General features: G+C 36.0%; 1 protein-coding gene across 3 annotated transcripts; it reads right to left on the reverse strand.

The window, feature by feature from the left end:
* Positions 1-465: 465 nt before the first annotated feature.
* LOC110683175 (nucleolar MIF4G domain-containing protein 1-like) lies at positions 466-11,749 on the reverse strand. Of its 3 annotated transcripts, XM_021859522.1 has the most exons (14): positions 11,619-11,749; positions 11,113-11,156; positions 10,859-10,944; positions 9,901-10,720; positions 9,756-9,823; positions 9,249-9,331; positions 7,729-7,828; positions 7,198-7,283; positions 5,876-5,958; positions 5,161-5,288; positions 4,957-5,058; positions 2,268-2,561; positions 2,034-2,156; positions 466-1,111 (listed from the first exon to the last, which is right to left on the reverse strand). In XM_021859522.1, exons 2-14 carry the CDS (start codon positions 11,114-11,116, stop codon positions 728-730), a joined length of 2,361 nt encoding a protein of 786 aa, XP_021715214.1. In that variant the 5' UTR covers positions 11,117-11,156; positions 11,619-11,749; the 3' UTR covers positions 466-727. The 3 variants fall into 3 exon arrangements, with proteins under 3 accessions (XP_021715214.1, XP_021715213.1, XP_021715215.1); XM_021859521.1 differs by lacking the exon at positions 11,619-11,749 and having other exon boundaries at positions 11,113-11,308; XM_021859523.1 differs by lacking the exon at positions 11,619-11,749 and having other exon boundaries at positions 927-1,086; positions 11,113-11,308.
* Between the last annotated feature and the right edge of the window lie 4,455 nt (positions 11,750-16,204).

The following is a 16,204-nucleotide window of genomic DNA, read 5'->3' on the forward strand; positions in this document are numbered from 1 at the left end:
AGTATTTTATTTTATTTTTTGTACAGAACTGTATGAATAATTTAAGCACACTTGATTAAAACAGATTCTAAGTTTTCCTTAAAATTCAATGCTCTTACTAATTACTAATGTGACAAAAAATAATGCTCATAATTTTAACTTTTTTTTATATTTGTTTTACTAATACACATATAATTTAACTTGTGCATAGCAAGTATACTGATCAAAATGTAACAATTATTAAAAATGGAATGGGATACATACTTGGTCGTACCCAAGTAGATACAGATAAATGTGTTATTGTATAGCAAAAATGAGCTTATTGGACCCTAATTTTTTATTTATTTATTTTCTTCTTTTTTTTAGAGACATGGAAAAAGATCGTGTATGGACTAAAACCCTCATGTTTTTTTGGTTATTATTGGACCTTCATTGGGAGTTGTCCAAATGATCAAGTATTGGCAATTAGGTGTACAAACTACAAGGTAACGTCAGATGAATCATTAGATGTTCTTGCAAAAAATTGCAAAGCCATCAAATGGTAATGAAATCATCACAAAAATTATTTTATTGGATAATTTAACAAGTGATAAATAAAACAAAATTTCACTCTACACGTCCTTCCTATTTAAATTTCAAGGTGAAATTCCTTCATCTGTCATTACTCAACTGACCAAAACTTTAACCCGTTGGGTTAGCTAGCAAGTAACTGTTATTTCCTATTTTAACTTGCGGCCTGTGATTAGATCTACATCAGAACACCTTCCGCGTTGTTAAGCGCTTTCTTAATAAGCTTGAACTTTTTAGCAGCAGTTTTATTTGTGCTTACAACATACTCTCTGATAAATAACTCCAGGCCATTTCGGAGTTCTTCCAGCTCAGGGGTAATGGTGACTCGTGTAAAAACATTCCACACCACATTATCTGGGTACTCGAAAAGTGCCTCAAAGAGCATCCGGAAATGCATTATCCTCTTTGCAGTAAGCTGGGTGGCATCAATCAGATCAACGACTTTCAAAACAGCAAGGGAAAGAGTGAAGCTTGCAAACATTTCAGCCTCAAACTTAGCTAGGTGCATTGATCTCATCAAAGGCATGGACTCCAGCTCTTTCAAATGGTCCCAAAGGCAATACTGCATAATATTAGTTTTTTTTTTTTAAAAAAAAAAGTTAAAGCCATACTTATGTTCTTTGTTTCACACATCTTTACATTTATTGTTAAAAAGTCTGGACCATTAAAAGAGAGGCATATATAAAAATAAAATGAAAATAAAATAAAATAGAAGATTTCCAAATAGGGAAGTGAATCAAGTGAGGCACTAAAAAAAGCCGGATTATGGGAGGCAATGCACTTAAAAATAAATAAATGAATAAGTAAACAAATAAGGCCAATTATGGGAAGTGATGCATAAATAAAAACGGAGGGCGTATCGATTTAGACACCCAAGTCTTATACCAGTAGCTTTCACCATAAACTTGCACCACTGATTTGATAACAAATTACTTCTTTTATTCACGTTCAAGCTTTATGGTGTCCTCTATGAACAGTTCGCCAAACAAACAATTTAAAGCAACATAATTTCTTTCATAAATAAAGGTAATCTTAGGACAGTCAAATGGGTCGTGTCGTATCATGTTCCTGTCGATATTAAACGAACTTATCTTTATTAATCCATGCAAGAACTTAGACAATTTAGTACATTATAAACTAATTAATATTCATATTAGAAATTAAACTCTTCCTTCACCCTGACCTCCAATTGTTTATTTCACCCTGACTTGCCAATAACATGTTGCCGTAAATCTAACTGTGACGAATCTTTGGACCTTTTGGCTTTAGCAAGGCAGAAATGGGAGGAAAATTTTTTTGAAGGTGGCTGGACAGATGGCCAGATGGGGATCAAAACCTATAGTCATATGTAAGATACACCAGGCTCTTATATTAAAGTTGGTGCTGCCCTATTCACCCTCTTTACTTGCTGTTAACCCATCTGCCCAAGCTATAGTCGGCATATAAGACATTTATTATTCCAAGAAAATTTTTTGAAGTCAAACCTGAAGAGTGAACTTGTGGTTTTTGTCATGACTGCAAAGCTTAGAAGCAAGAGCTGTATAATACTTATTGAAGGACTTTTCCTGCAAACAGCACTCAACAAGAACTCGCATGATCTCTCTGTCCTGCAACATGTAAAAGAACAGAAGTTAGATACTGATGCCCAGCACAAGAATAACAATTGACAAATCAACTTCAAATGTATCTGTGGTGCAAGCAGAAATCAAAGCACAGACCTGCTTTCCGTGCAGATTCAAGCTCAATAGTTGCTCAAATGCATCAATATAATCTTCTCCACTCATTATAACAAGAAAAATTGCCCTTCTGGTATCTGTATTCATTCTTTGTTTGGCAGCAAGGTTCAGCATTTTTTGGGCCTCATTAACCTCTTTGTCCATCTTACCAGAAACTTTACGAACATTTTCTGTTTGAGAAGATAGATCCCCAGAAAACCACCATTGCCCTTTCTTGTTGGGATCAAGCAGCTTACTCCATTTGACTCCCCTGAGTGTAATGTCATCGACTCTAAGCTGCAAAATAAGAGAGAATTTTTTAACAAACAAATAAGACTGTAGTTCATGGTGATGATAACAAATTTTGTCCTAAATATTTTGCCACATGTCCCACACAAAAATCAGTTGCAGAAAGTTAACATTATAGATGAGCATTTGAAGCACTGAAGAATAATGGAGTCTAAATACTTTCAAATTTTTCTTCTTCTTTCTCTATCTCTTAATTTTAATTTAGAAAAATGTTAACATACAAGAGAGTATGCAAAGTAAGGTAGTAGAACTAAAATCAACAGCAAACAAGAATGAAAAAAAGAAACAACAAGCTACACTAAGAAAACTAGGCAGATTTTGTCAATTTGGATTTTGCAGGTGGGAGCAAGAAATACTCTCATCATCATGTCATCACCATCACCATTTTCAGAACACTATCACAATCAAATTTAATCACAAAAGCAATATGGGTAGAGAGCTAGACAAAAATAAAGCACAAACCCTTAATTCTTTTCTTCCAAGCTACCCCCTCAACACCCCCCCCCCCCCCAAGCTAAACTTACAGAAATACACATGGGGATGGAGGGGAGAAAACCAACAATGGACACGCTTAACAGGAGGATAAGGGTAAGATAGGCAGGGTCATAAGCTATTCTATCATCTCATATATTTCCTCTTCGAGTCTCTTATTTACCATCTTTCCCTCACAGATGTGAGACCAACCATCAAGAACTGGCTTACCCAAAAGGCCCCACTACCCAAAAGTTTAGGGTGAAGATTGGTAAGGTCATAAGCATACTCACAACCCCCGGTCTCCTATAGTCATGAGATCGAAGGACCAACATTGGGACCCTCCCAATATGAATTGCAAGGGGTGCTGCCATCACAACCCATATGGCTTGATGTTACAATGACGAACACATGCATATCATAGATTTGATTATTAAATTATTATAGCTATCAACTATTTCTTGATAACTAAACGCTTAAGCTTAGGCTCTAGCTATCAAGTCAAGTTGGAGTTGAAGAGCAAAATCAAATGAATTAGCACCATGCATAGAAGAGGGAACGGAGGGCATGAGAAGGAGGAATATTTGTACCTCCCTCCACAAAGGGGATCATCTAGTATAAGTTGAAGAGAGGCATAGTGGGAATCCCATGGGTTGGGTCGAGTGAAGATCGGCTTCTTAATATGAGCGGGAATAGCTGCGGAAGGGATCCTCGAATGCAAATCCGAGTTTGTCAATACCTATTTCAACCACCCTATTTCCCGGTCCAACTAGGACCTGCCCCTAGATGGGGTGGTGATGGAACCGCCCCTTGCTATCCATACTGGGAGGGTCCAGATGTTGCACCTTAATGAGATCCAAAAGACCACCCCAATTATGTGAACTCTTGGCTACATTCATTGCCGAAAAACTAGTATAAATTAATTAAGCATTAATATCAGTATTCACTTTTACCTAAAGATCACCATAATTGGAGCACACCTTATTAATCTAATATTGAATATCAAGCAAACGATGAGAACCAGGCATATATTCTACCACTTTCTTTTGGAAAAAGTGCTTAAGCAGAAAGAATTCTACTTTCCACTCTCATACAATATCAAGGCTTTCCAGACTACAATATCAACTACAAAATTGCTTTATAAACTCTCTCAAATCACATATCCTCCAATTTAATTGATTGTCTAATTTTAAAAGCGTACTGAATTAACACAAGCTTTTTTTTTTTCTCCCTTTTGTAGCAAACAACTTTGAAATGTGTAAAATGATTAGTTTGGTCAAGTAAACATGCCTTTGACTTTTCTCACACACTAGTTAGCTCTTAGAAAAATAAGGTTAGATTACTATATGCTTACTAGAAGAAATAGCTTAGAGTTGCGGGAGGTCCAAATAAAAACAAAAAATCCATGAAAATAAATCTTACATCTATATTATATAAGCAAGGGGAAGAGGAAGGAATGAAAAGTTAGTGTTCGACTTTTGAACTACCCATAATACCCCCAAAGTCAAATAATATTCCTAATATTATTGATAATATTGCTTATATCTCTTCGGAGAAAAAAAAAAATTACATTGCTTTCAAATCTTCGCACATAAAAAAATTTATATACACCCTTAATATTTGTTGCTCATTTTAAAATCTTAAAATGAGAAGAAAAAAAATATTAAATGGGCAAAAAACCACCCTTGGATGCACCTATCTCTATGTGCACCCGGGTGTATATAAAAGGTATTGGCACACAAACATTGCGTGCATATAGTACTAGTATTTCATATGCCAACAAATAACCTAAAGTATAACAAGTGAAAAAAAAAAAAAAATATATATATATATATATATATATATATATATATATATATTTAAAAAGAATACTTAAGTAGATTGAAACTGTAAAATTGAACAGGGAAAAAACCTTTTGCAGCCATTTCTTGATACGCGTGTGTGGTGAAGAATCCTCCTTAGCACGCTTCTTGTTATTCTTGATGTCACATATAGTCTCAAGCATAAATTCCATCTGCAACATATAACTTGTTTTATCACATGATGCCAAGAACAATTGCAAGGGGAAGAAAAAAAAAAGATCCATGAATAATCTCAGAGTGTCACAAAATCATACCCTCTTGCTATATGTAACCATCTCCGCATCTCCTGATGTAGCCTTTAACTCATTCACTCTACTTTGAACACTTGAGATGAAGTCTTTCATGGAAGTAGGATCATCCCCCCGCAACTTCATTCCACAACCTGTTAAGTAAACCGAAGTATGATTAGTTTTGTCAGCTTTATGATATGTTCTAAAGAGTACAACATTTTGAACAGAAATTGGCAGCAGGTTACATGTATTATAAAGAATGACAAGTGAGAAACTGCAAGAGAGGTATGAATCAGAAGTCAAAAAAGATTTTATAAATATACTAAGCAACTACTTCCTCATTTTTATTTGAATGAAACACTTCATTTTTACTATTACTAATGCATAATCAACCATTAATAATTTAATCATCAATAAATAAAGATTAAAAAATATTACTATAAAAAATTAATATTAAGAATTAAGACAAATCTAACAAGACCCCCACATGACTTTTTTTTTTTTTTTTTTTTTTTACTTAACTGAAAAATCACCAAACAAAAAGAGATTGTATAATGTGAGAATAGTGCAAATTTCTAAGTGCTTCATCTTAAAAAAATGAAGTATATATCAATCTCCACTAACTGGAGTAACTGCAGGAGGAATTAAAAGACTAGAAGAGATAGAGAGTAGCTTCAATTTATACATCACTTAGAATAATCATGAAAGGAAAAGAAAGGAAAGGAAAGGAAGTCCTTACATTGTAAAATCGTTAATATAATAGAAACATCAATCTCTGCCAGCTGTTTGCTTAGCTTGATCAGAAAATCATATATCAAGTCACTGCAAGGTGGATGCAAAAGTCAGAGTTAGTTGACAAAAGCAATATTAGTATCATAATAGCATAGTATAGCACCTTCAAGTAGATAACATATGAGCAATTCAAGTAATGACCAATGTCCTCAACAGTTAGGAGGACATTCAAAGTGATCTACTCTTCATTGACTAGCCAAACTATATACCAAAAATTAGAGAAGCTAATGCTAAAAGTTTGTAGGAAAGACACAAGTGCAAAGCTAAAGCCTAACTGAAGCAGAGCATACAAAGCAGAATTTCTTATATAAGATAGAAAGGAAAATCATTAAATAGAACAAAAGCAAAGTTAAATTAAGATGGGATCATGAGCGTTTGTCAGGACCTAATGAGACAACATCAAATGCAAGCTACACTATATAATTTTCATACGTAAGCCACACAAATTGTAAGCCATAAGACTATCTACTTGCAAAAATTTCATCATTTCTTCCCAACACAGCACCAAGTTAACTGGCATGGCAATATACACTCCCTTCGCTTCCCAATCACAACAGATAGTGGATCTGCAAGTGCTCCATGAATGGTAAAAAATAGCCGTATTATTAAATTTTTTCAGTTAGGCTGTATTGTACAAGGTTTGACCGATAGGAAATGTCCAGTTTAGTACAGGGTGTTTCAAAAACCCGAGACATCCAAAACAAATGTTCCTACCCTGAATCACCCCGAATTAAATGTCACATCCTGTATTTCACTAAAGTTACTTGCTATTCAAAGACATAGTAAAATATCCCCATGTATCCCCAGCTTTGGTTCTAAGCCTATAATAGTCAACTTGTACATTTAATACAATATCCTAAAAAGACTTTTAAATCAAATTTGTGCGACAACCGCAACATGGTCAGCGTATCCGTTCCCAAGACACCATAACCATTCTTGCAATTGTGGACAAAATTGTAAAATAAAACAAATTTATTGAATTCAAAGCATAAGAACAGAATGACAGTAAGAACAAATACAATTCAGTCAATGAAAACGCTTTTATAATGCTACCCTCAATCAAATGTTTTTCACCTGTCACCCATAGTATCCAACTATCCATGCAACACAGATTGACAACATCAATGAGCTTATAATTTTGACAAGTAAGCAACTACACAACTAATACACAGCTACAGAAGTTTCGCAATATAAACACAAAATCAATTGATTCTTTAAACCAACACACAAACTTGATGAACACATAAATATTAGTAGCATAAATCTTACCTAGAGCACACTCCAAATATGCACAAGTAGGAAAGGAGAAGTGACAAATTTCTGAGGGAGAGATTATCTTCCTTGGAGTATTCATCCTAATATGAAGACAATAATTAGACTTAATATAGTCAGCATGCAGCAGAAAATTAGCAGTCCAAACAAGAGATAGGCACATTGACCAATACTATATCCATGATACTATTACCAAATTTGTAAACAACTACTCCCTCCATTCCTTTAAATTCTTTACGTTTTGACGTTTATGGCAAAACTTTTAAAAACTTTGGCTATAAAACCTCAATATAAACATCAAAACGATATCATGTGGGATCTTGATAGATTTGACTTGAAACATGTTTCATAATATTAAATAATTAGAATTTTTACTCATACCTTACTGAATATATATAGTCGGTGTCAAAGATGTGCACCAGAAGTAAAATTCAAAGCATAAAAAATAAAAAGAAACGGTGGGAGTAAAAACTAGATACTTAATAAAACAAATCCTGATTTTTCAAAGCAAAGATACAAAGCTAGTACCTCAAATGATTTTGCAAGGGATGCCATGAACCTCGCACCAAAGTCTATTCCAATCATGGATGACATACCAGCTAGAAATGCTGCAAATACTGCTGCATACCTTCATGTCGTATATGTAATTTTTGGATCAGATGTACGCATGAGCGATTAACTCAAACATAAATAACAAAGTACAATGATTAGGACAAGAAGTAGACAGCACTGAGTCAAATCTTGGCATACATGCAACTATATTTAAGAGTCTAAAGAAGCAAAGTTGACTTAACAACATATAAACAATTTTATCCCCCTTTATGTTCATGTGATAAAATAACACACTTCAAATGCTAAATAACAAGAGCAACTAAGCAATATACTTTAAACAATACTGTAGCTTGGAGGTACAATGCAAGGAAGAAACACCATAAAACCCAAGCCTCTATTAGCCTATAGTATTAAATAGAATATAAAAAAAAAAAATCCAAATATTAATTTATTGGCAAATTCCAAGCTCAAAGACATAGATAACATACCACCTAGAAACTAAATTTCAAACTGAAATAGCTAAATAAATAATAAAAAAAAAAAATAAAGCACATTTCATCTGACAGAGCACAATAAGAGTGACAACAAAAACAGCCCAAGGAAACATTAAAGCTGCTATGTGAACACCAAGCAACAGAACTAAAATCTCTGGAAGAATACAAGATTACAAGGTATGAGTCGTATGACCATCATATGCAAAGAACAGAGAAAGATTGGACAGGTGAAGGGATAGAAATCCAGCATCACTTATTCACCCACCTGGCCACCCACCAATTGAAGAAAAAAGGACCTAGAGATTTGAGTTCCGACCTTCTGAGGGCAAGAAAAGAAAGCAGAAGGCTGGATTTGTCTTGTGAGTGGCAACCTAATAGCTTGTGTTTCCTAAATCCCTTTCTATGTCTTGTTATATGACCTCTCCCAGACATAGTAATTTTGCAAGATTACCATTTAGTTCAGTTCTATGAAATGAACCTAATAGTGGACACAAAGGCTCCTTAGGCAAAGCCATACAGCCAACAAGAAATGATGGTGTGTTCTCATCATTAGATAATTTTTGTGATGATGAAAATGATGACTGTGTTTGATAATAAATATTCACATGGAGGCATGGAGCATTGGTACTTGGTAGAGCACTGAAGCTAAGCAACTTAGCATCATAATAATGAAGGATTAGGGATGGCCAAATGCCCAATGCCCCCGAATCGACACCTAAACCTAGTGTGATAAATGAATGACAATGGTGCTAAATGCTCCCAAACATCTCATAGTGTCGTAGAGTCATGACAATCGGATGAGAAAGATGATGATGATGAGATGGAAGAGGACATTGGTGGAGACTAATTATCTATGAGATAAATACGATTATGACAATTGCCTACACCCCCTGTAATCTTTTTAAATCTCAATAAGGAAAACATTCTCACAGAATAACAGCATACAAGCGACATTAATGTTAGAAGCAAAATTTTTATTAAAAAAAAATGTCAGAATCTTACTGTTCATTTCCTCGTGGACCTCCAGCACATGAAGCCAAAACCTCTTCACTGACAATTTGTGATGCAATAGCACGACTGACAGACTATAGAGTAATAAAAACAATTTAAAAAAAATAAAAAAAACAGTAAGTTGAATAAAAGGCAAATGATTACCAGACCTTGTTTTTTTAAGAAATAACCAGACAGATATTTTGGTATAGAAAAGTGTTCGACACTAAAAGAATCATAAAGAATATAACATCTAATTATCTAAGGCACAAATAGCATGGGGAGGATGGACATAAAAATAAAATAAGATAAAATAAGGTGTAAATTATCAAGTATGTTCCCACAGAAGTTCTAATGTTAAGCAGCCGGCGAAATGAAGTATGTATAGCACTAGGTCAGGCCATTTGACACACATAAGCCTACAGAACGTTAGATATTATAGAGTAATTGTAATAAATAAATAAATAAATAAATAAAACAAGATTTCAGCTGCAATTTGTTTAAACAAAACTGGTATACCTGAAATATTGAGAAAATTTCTCCAGTAATAGACTCCACATTAGACTCAGACATCCTGTTCAGCAGACCTAAAGCAAAGGGGAGAAAATTCAGCGTTATAAAGAATGAAAAGAAAAGAATCACTGGAGAAGATATTAATTATTACCTCGTACTCGTCTTCGAATTTGTACATACTCTTGCAAATCATCACCAGATCTAGATCTCAAATGAGGTGCAACATACTTGCCAATGCTCTGTAACCCAGAATCCGTTTCTAACACTGTAGTTTCCTCACCCTCTTCATCTGAATCAAGTGACATGTTTTCAGCTTGTTTCATATCAGTAGCATCATCACCATCATCAGAAACACTTTCTTGCTCCACGTTTCTTCTCTTACTCTTTCTCCTCTTGCTTTTTTTCTTTTCAATCCTTCCAACAATTTCTGTTTCGCTGCTGTCATTTGCCTCATCCCCATCACCAGATGCAAATAAATTGCTCTCTCGCCCCGATTTTTTCATTTTCTTTCTCTTTTTCTTTCTGTTCCTATCATCGTCTTCTAGTAAACTTTCTGTTTCACTGTCATCTTGTCTATCGTATACTTTCTCAGATGAATCATGAAAAGACGGGATACCTTCAAATAAGAAATCAAGTCCATCACCACCATCATCCAATTTCCCATTTTTCAATTTCAGTCTTTTAGCCAACTTCCGTTCCATTTCCAAGTCCTCCTCCATCGACGGCCCTGACTTCATATCCATTTCCAAAAACTCCTCAAACCCTGTCCTCTTTTTACCGACCTTCTTTTGATACTTGGACATCCTACTCTTAACAGCAGGCTTAGCATTACCGCCGTCACTATCACTCTCCATCATAGATAACTTCCTATTCTTTCCTTCTGTACTCACATTCTCAACCGAAGAAATCATACCCTCTTTCACACTACCATTCCTCAAATTGTTTGAGTTCCTTTTAGACTTGCTAAATATCTACAGTATCCAATAAATACATAGTCGAATAAGAGAAAACTGCAGAAAACACAAATAAAAGATCCCAAAAACCCTAGAAATACTAAACCCTGAACCCAAAAAAAAAAAAAAAAAATTAAAAAAAAAAAAAGTATGAACCTGATGTTGAAGCAGAGATTGATGCTTATGTTGTTTCTTTTCTTGTCTAGCAGCTTTCCGCTTCTCCTTGCGCGACGCCATCCTTTCTGAAGGAATTTGGAACAACGAAAGAAAAAAAAAAATTATACACTTCAAAATTAAAAATTGAAATAATTAGCAAACAAATTCAGAAATTGAAACGATAAATTAAATATCCATTCAATTTAATTAAATTATAAACAATCAATTGTACTCGAAAAAGGTAAGGAAATTACCCATAGTTTAAGTGGTTTAGACAAAAGCTTCCAATGTTGTGTGTCTGTGCAGTAGAGAAAAAGGTAGGAAATGTCGATTAATGGAGGAGGAGAGATAAAGAGGTTAGAACAAAAAAATATGGTGAAAGGTCTAGCAAATCCATTTATGACTGATAATAATAATTAATGAAAAGATTGAAACAAAATTGAAATAACTATTCCTATGCATTAATCGATTACAATACATTAAACCAATATTTTATTTCAATTAATCAATTACATTAAACCTTTATATGCAAAAATAGCTAACTTCAACCATGATTCATTAATTCGTCATCAGTATATAATCCATTTCATGAATCGAATAATATTACCTCTCACACACAAAATAACATAATCATTCAACCATATAACAAATTCAATAATTAGATTTTCAAAGAACATGATTCTAACAAAATTTACATTTAAATTGTAAATTATGATGAAATTTTTAGATGAATTTTCGCAATTAGAGGAGAGAGACTGACCTGTGCTTGTAAATTCAAGTAACGCGAAAATTTATTCAATCTACTCAACCCAAACACAGTCCTCACCGCCTTGGCCAGGCCGCCTGCGAACTGGTTTTTTTTGTTGTTCCTTCTCGTCATTGTGACGGCCCTCTTAACAGGGCTGAGCAAAACTATCTGAAAATCCGAAAATTTGATGATCCGATCCGCATTCGATCCGAAAATTATGGATATCCGATTCGAATTTGATTTTGGATCGGATTTTGATCCGAATTTTTCGGATATCGGATATTCAAATTTTGGATTTCGAATATTCGATCCGATATCCGAAAAAAACACTTATTGTTACGTATTACTTTTTGGGTGAAATATTGCTTGGTTATTTAAAATACTTCCCAAAGGCCCAAGGCCCAAATCTACTAACCCTATTTAATAATCATCCCCTCAAATCCCCCCCCCCTCGCCTCTAACTTTCTCTCTCCCTTTCTCATCTATCTCTCTAACTTTCTCTCTCCTCTTCATCTTCTCAAATATCAATCTAATATCTTAGATCTCATAAGTAGCTAGTTGCAACGGTGGTGCGGCTTCCTCCATAGAACACCAATCCTTCTCACTTAATCGGGAACTCCAGAGAAAAAGATGAACACTTTATTCAGCAGGCAACTGGAGAAACTCATGCTACTCAGCAGTGTTCTTGATTTCGAAGTATAAATAATTAAGGTTCATTGTTGGATGGTGCTACCTAGCTAGCTAAGTTGAAGTTTATGGTCTTGAATAAGAACTTTGACGGCGGATTGAAGGAAATGGCCTGGTGATCGATGAGGGGGTATGGTTAGGTTTTGGGGGGAATAATTGAAGTATTTATTTTGAGGGTTTATAGACTGTGCTTTAATTAGTTTGTAATTGTGCCTTCTTTTTTTTTTTTTTTTTTTTTTTTTGGTATGTTGAATTTCATTCCCCTCTTAGTTATGGTTAATTTTTGTGGTTTTATCATGTGCATTTCCGGGTTCTTTAATTTTAGATTCTATACCAAATTAATATTTGATTTTTGTCATTTGGGTTTTTTTGTTTCTTCTTTCAATTAGTAGTGTTGATCTTTGATTTTATATTCTGAAATTTGTGGTACGCTTATATTCTAAAATTTATGGGTTATTAGATTCAAAATATATGAATATTTGTAGCTTGTAATTATGAGTTTGATTTTGCAGTCATGGATGTCAATACAGGAAAAAGATGAAATGTATATCTTTTTTTTTTTTGGTTTAATTTGTTTTTTTTTCTTCTAGAATTCAAGATAGGCCTAAAATTAACTCTTCAGAATAATTGTTTGGTAGACGATCACTATATTTGAATGATTGTTATTTATCTACGAACTGTTAATTCCCAAGATTTATAGAAATAATCTCTAGAATAGTTAGTTGAACTGGTATAGGTTGGCTTTGTGGGTGTTTGAGCTCCAATTTACTGAGTTCAATTGCAGGTGTCATAGCCTCCAAATATTGGGTGGCTTTCAACTTAGTGTTTTGCCCTTTTCGTAGCCATTATGCTGTCGAAATGGGCCAAGGATTCGCCCTCGCGTTTTTTTAGGACTTTAGAAAATATACTTAATCGTGTAATTTTTCAAAATTCCATCAAAGTAGTATGGACTCTCCCCCGTTTGTTGATGCCAAGGAGGTTCTAGGAGGACCGGTTCTGGACGAGGCGGTTGGTCCTCAAAAGAGGGTGATACGTCCTCGCGAGGAAGGCCGGGAGCGGCACGTCGGTGCTGAGCGACGTCGTCATGAAGAGGTGGTTTGGGAGGCTCCTCCCAACTGGGATCCGCAGGTCCTTAAATGGGACCCGGACCACCATGTTTTGGTTCGAGCTTGGCGCGGTATAGTGAGTTTCTTTACTTTTTTGTTTTTTAATTTTCTCTTTTCTGTTTCTTTTTTCAAAACCTGTCATAGCCGAATTTCATTTTTTAGAGTGAGCCTAACATGCGTCTATATGGCTCGGGTGACCTGAGAGGTCGGTTTGAGAGCTTTCCTAAGGTAGCGAAGGAGGTGATAGAGATTTTGGGGATCAGTCCCTAGGTGGCAGCTCTTCGGGATCTATCGATTAGCCTTTGTCACTAGCTTTCCTTCACGGGTTGCTAGAGTTTTGGTGGGATTCCACCAACACTTTTCACTTCTCGTGGGAAGAGATGACGGTTACCCTTTACGACTTCTCCATGATCATGGGTTTTCCTTTCGGAACGAGCCTGTGGTCTTGGAGAACGTAAAGGGGTCAGATGAGATATTACGTAACCTTGTGGGGGATCGTCTTGCGACGACCCTCCATGTGTATGCGCAGTCTTGTTCGTACTCGGTTCTTGCCAATGAGTTATCGGTTGATGAGGTTGACTGGCAGTGTACTCCTGAGCAGCTGGCTCGGATGTACATTGCTCATGTTCTTTCCGTCACTGTTCTAAGTGATCGGGGAGAACGGTTCTCCATTGGGTTACTTATTTGCCTCAGTGATCTGGGGCAAATAGGTAACCTAAGTTGGGCAGAGGTGTCGTATGCCCGTATGCTTACTGTTATGGGCAAGGCTACCCAGGTGATGGATTCCGCGGCAGCTACTAAGGTGCCCCGTATCTCCATTTCATGGCACGACCGTATTCTTGAGGTACGTGTTCATTTCTTTTATATATTTTTCTTGTCTTTCTTTTACTTTTCGCTTGAGCTGATCACGTTTTGCTTGCCTTTTCTAGGCCTAGGGTCTCGTACCTGCCTTTCTTAGCCCCCAGGACTCTTAAGGGACTCGTTTCCCTATTGGCCATCGTTTGGCCATAATAAAGAAGAAACGAGCTACTATAGCCGGCGACTTTCGCCAGAGGATTCTTTCGGCGACTCGTGCGTCGGTGAGTATAGTTTTAGCAACATATGTCTTTATTTCTTTTGTTTAGTCGTCCTCATTTGTGATATAAAGTTGTGTTTTGTAGGTCAACCTTCGCCCTTGGAGCTTGGTCATAGGGGTCCCTGAGGCCGTCTGGGCAAGCGCTGTTCGCTGCCGTTTTCAGGCGCTTTATCAAGGACTCTCTTTGCTTCACCGGACGGACGTGTGGTTTCTAGGCGAGTGCGTCGTTTGGCAGTTCTCGTCCGAGGAGCCTTTGGTTCCCGCGGACCCTTTGATTCGGATGCTCCATCCGGATCTGCTGTCTACTGAGGATCGAGCTCAGGCGATACTTGGTTATCTTGCGGAGCAGCTGGTGCTGCCTGGAGCACCTTACCAGGTGATCCAGACTAACTCCATTTCCAGCTTTTGTTCCGATTAGTCTTTCTTCCTCTAGATTTTGTTGTGTTTTTTCAGCGTTCAGATATTGACCCGTTGTTTGTTTTTGCTTTACTTTTTTTTTTATAGAGGGTCGAGCTGGGTGGTTAGGTGCCTCCCGTGGCAGAGATCTTATATACCGACGCCTTTGGATTGGTAATTCACGAGACTCTTTTGGCAGCGGAGGATGAGGACATACCGTTCGTCCTAGAGACGGTCGAGTTGGTATGTTTTGTTTCGCATATGTACATAAGTTCTTTATTTATCATATACGTTTTTATAACTGTCCTATTTTTGGAACAGGTTCCACGGTAGACTGTGAACGACATGGTGATGATCCTTCGAGCTTTTCGAGCTGCTTATCGAAGGGCCCTCGTGGCTTTGTCATGCCGTGATCATCGGATGGTTGCGGTATTTTTCTTTCTTTTTTATTTCATCAAAGTTATTACATGTATGTGTATTAATCTTTGATTTGGATTTTGCAGGATGTGCAGCAACCTTCTGGGAGCTGCCGAGCACCTTGATTCCATCGTGTATATATTTTTTTTTATTTATGGGAAATGTATATATATTTTTATTTTTATTTTTTACACATACGATTTATGTACAGACAACGTATTTTATATATCGCCGTTTGTCTCTTATCGCATTTTATTTTCCATAAATATGTGTGCAAAAAATTTGCAAAAATTTCCGAGGGAGGGAAAGGTTTCCCGACTTACCCCCTCGAAAAAAAAAGAACGGAAATAGGAAAGGAAAAAGTAAAAAGTAGAATAAAAATAAATAAAAAAAGAAAGGAAAGAAAAAGAAAAGCAAGAAGGAGGAGGAAGAAAAAATAATAAAAATAAAAAAGTAGAAAAATAATAAAAAAAAAGAAAGGAAAAAGAAGGTAAATAAAAAAAGGTAAGCGTATGAGTTAATCATAAAAACCGTAACAATGTTTCCGTTATTTGTTAAACGAAACACGGAAATAACCAAAAATAATCTGCGATAGACTAGGTGCGCGCAACTCTGTGGGTTGCGCGTGAGTGTCGCGCGCGGCTGGCGCGCGCAACTGCGGGTGAACTTTCCTTCGAGCGAAATATGCTAAAAATCAGACCGCTTTGGTCTATTTAAACAAGGTTACGTTTAGGCTTTTGATTATCTCACATTCATTCGTCACCAAGAATTAGTATTACTCAAAAGGATTTTTATTACTCTCTCTCTTTTCTTAATTATTACAATGGTTAAAACTTTTGAGCATAGATTGAAACAATTGGTCACCTCCCTTTCTAGTGAGGATAAGCTAGCTTTCAAAATATACCATCTAGATCCCC

This window comes from Chenopodium quinoa, unplaced genomic scaffold (genome assembly GCF_001683475.1).
Source record: "Chenopodium quinoa cultivar QQ74 unplaced genomic scaffold, ASM168347v1, whole genome shotgun sequence".
Lineage (NCBI taxonomy): Eukaryota > Viridiplantae > Streptophyta > Magnoliopsida > Caryophyllales > Amaranthaceae > Chenopodium > Chenopodium quinoa.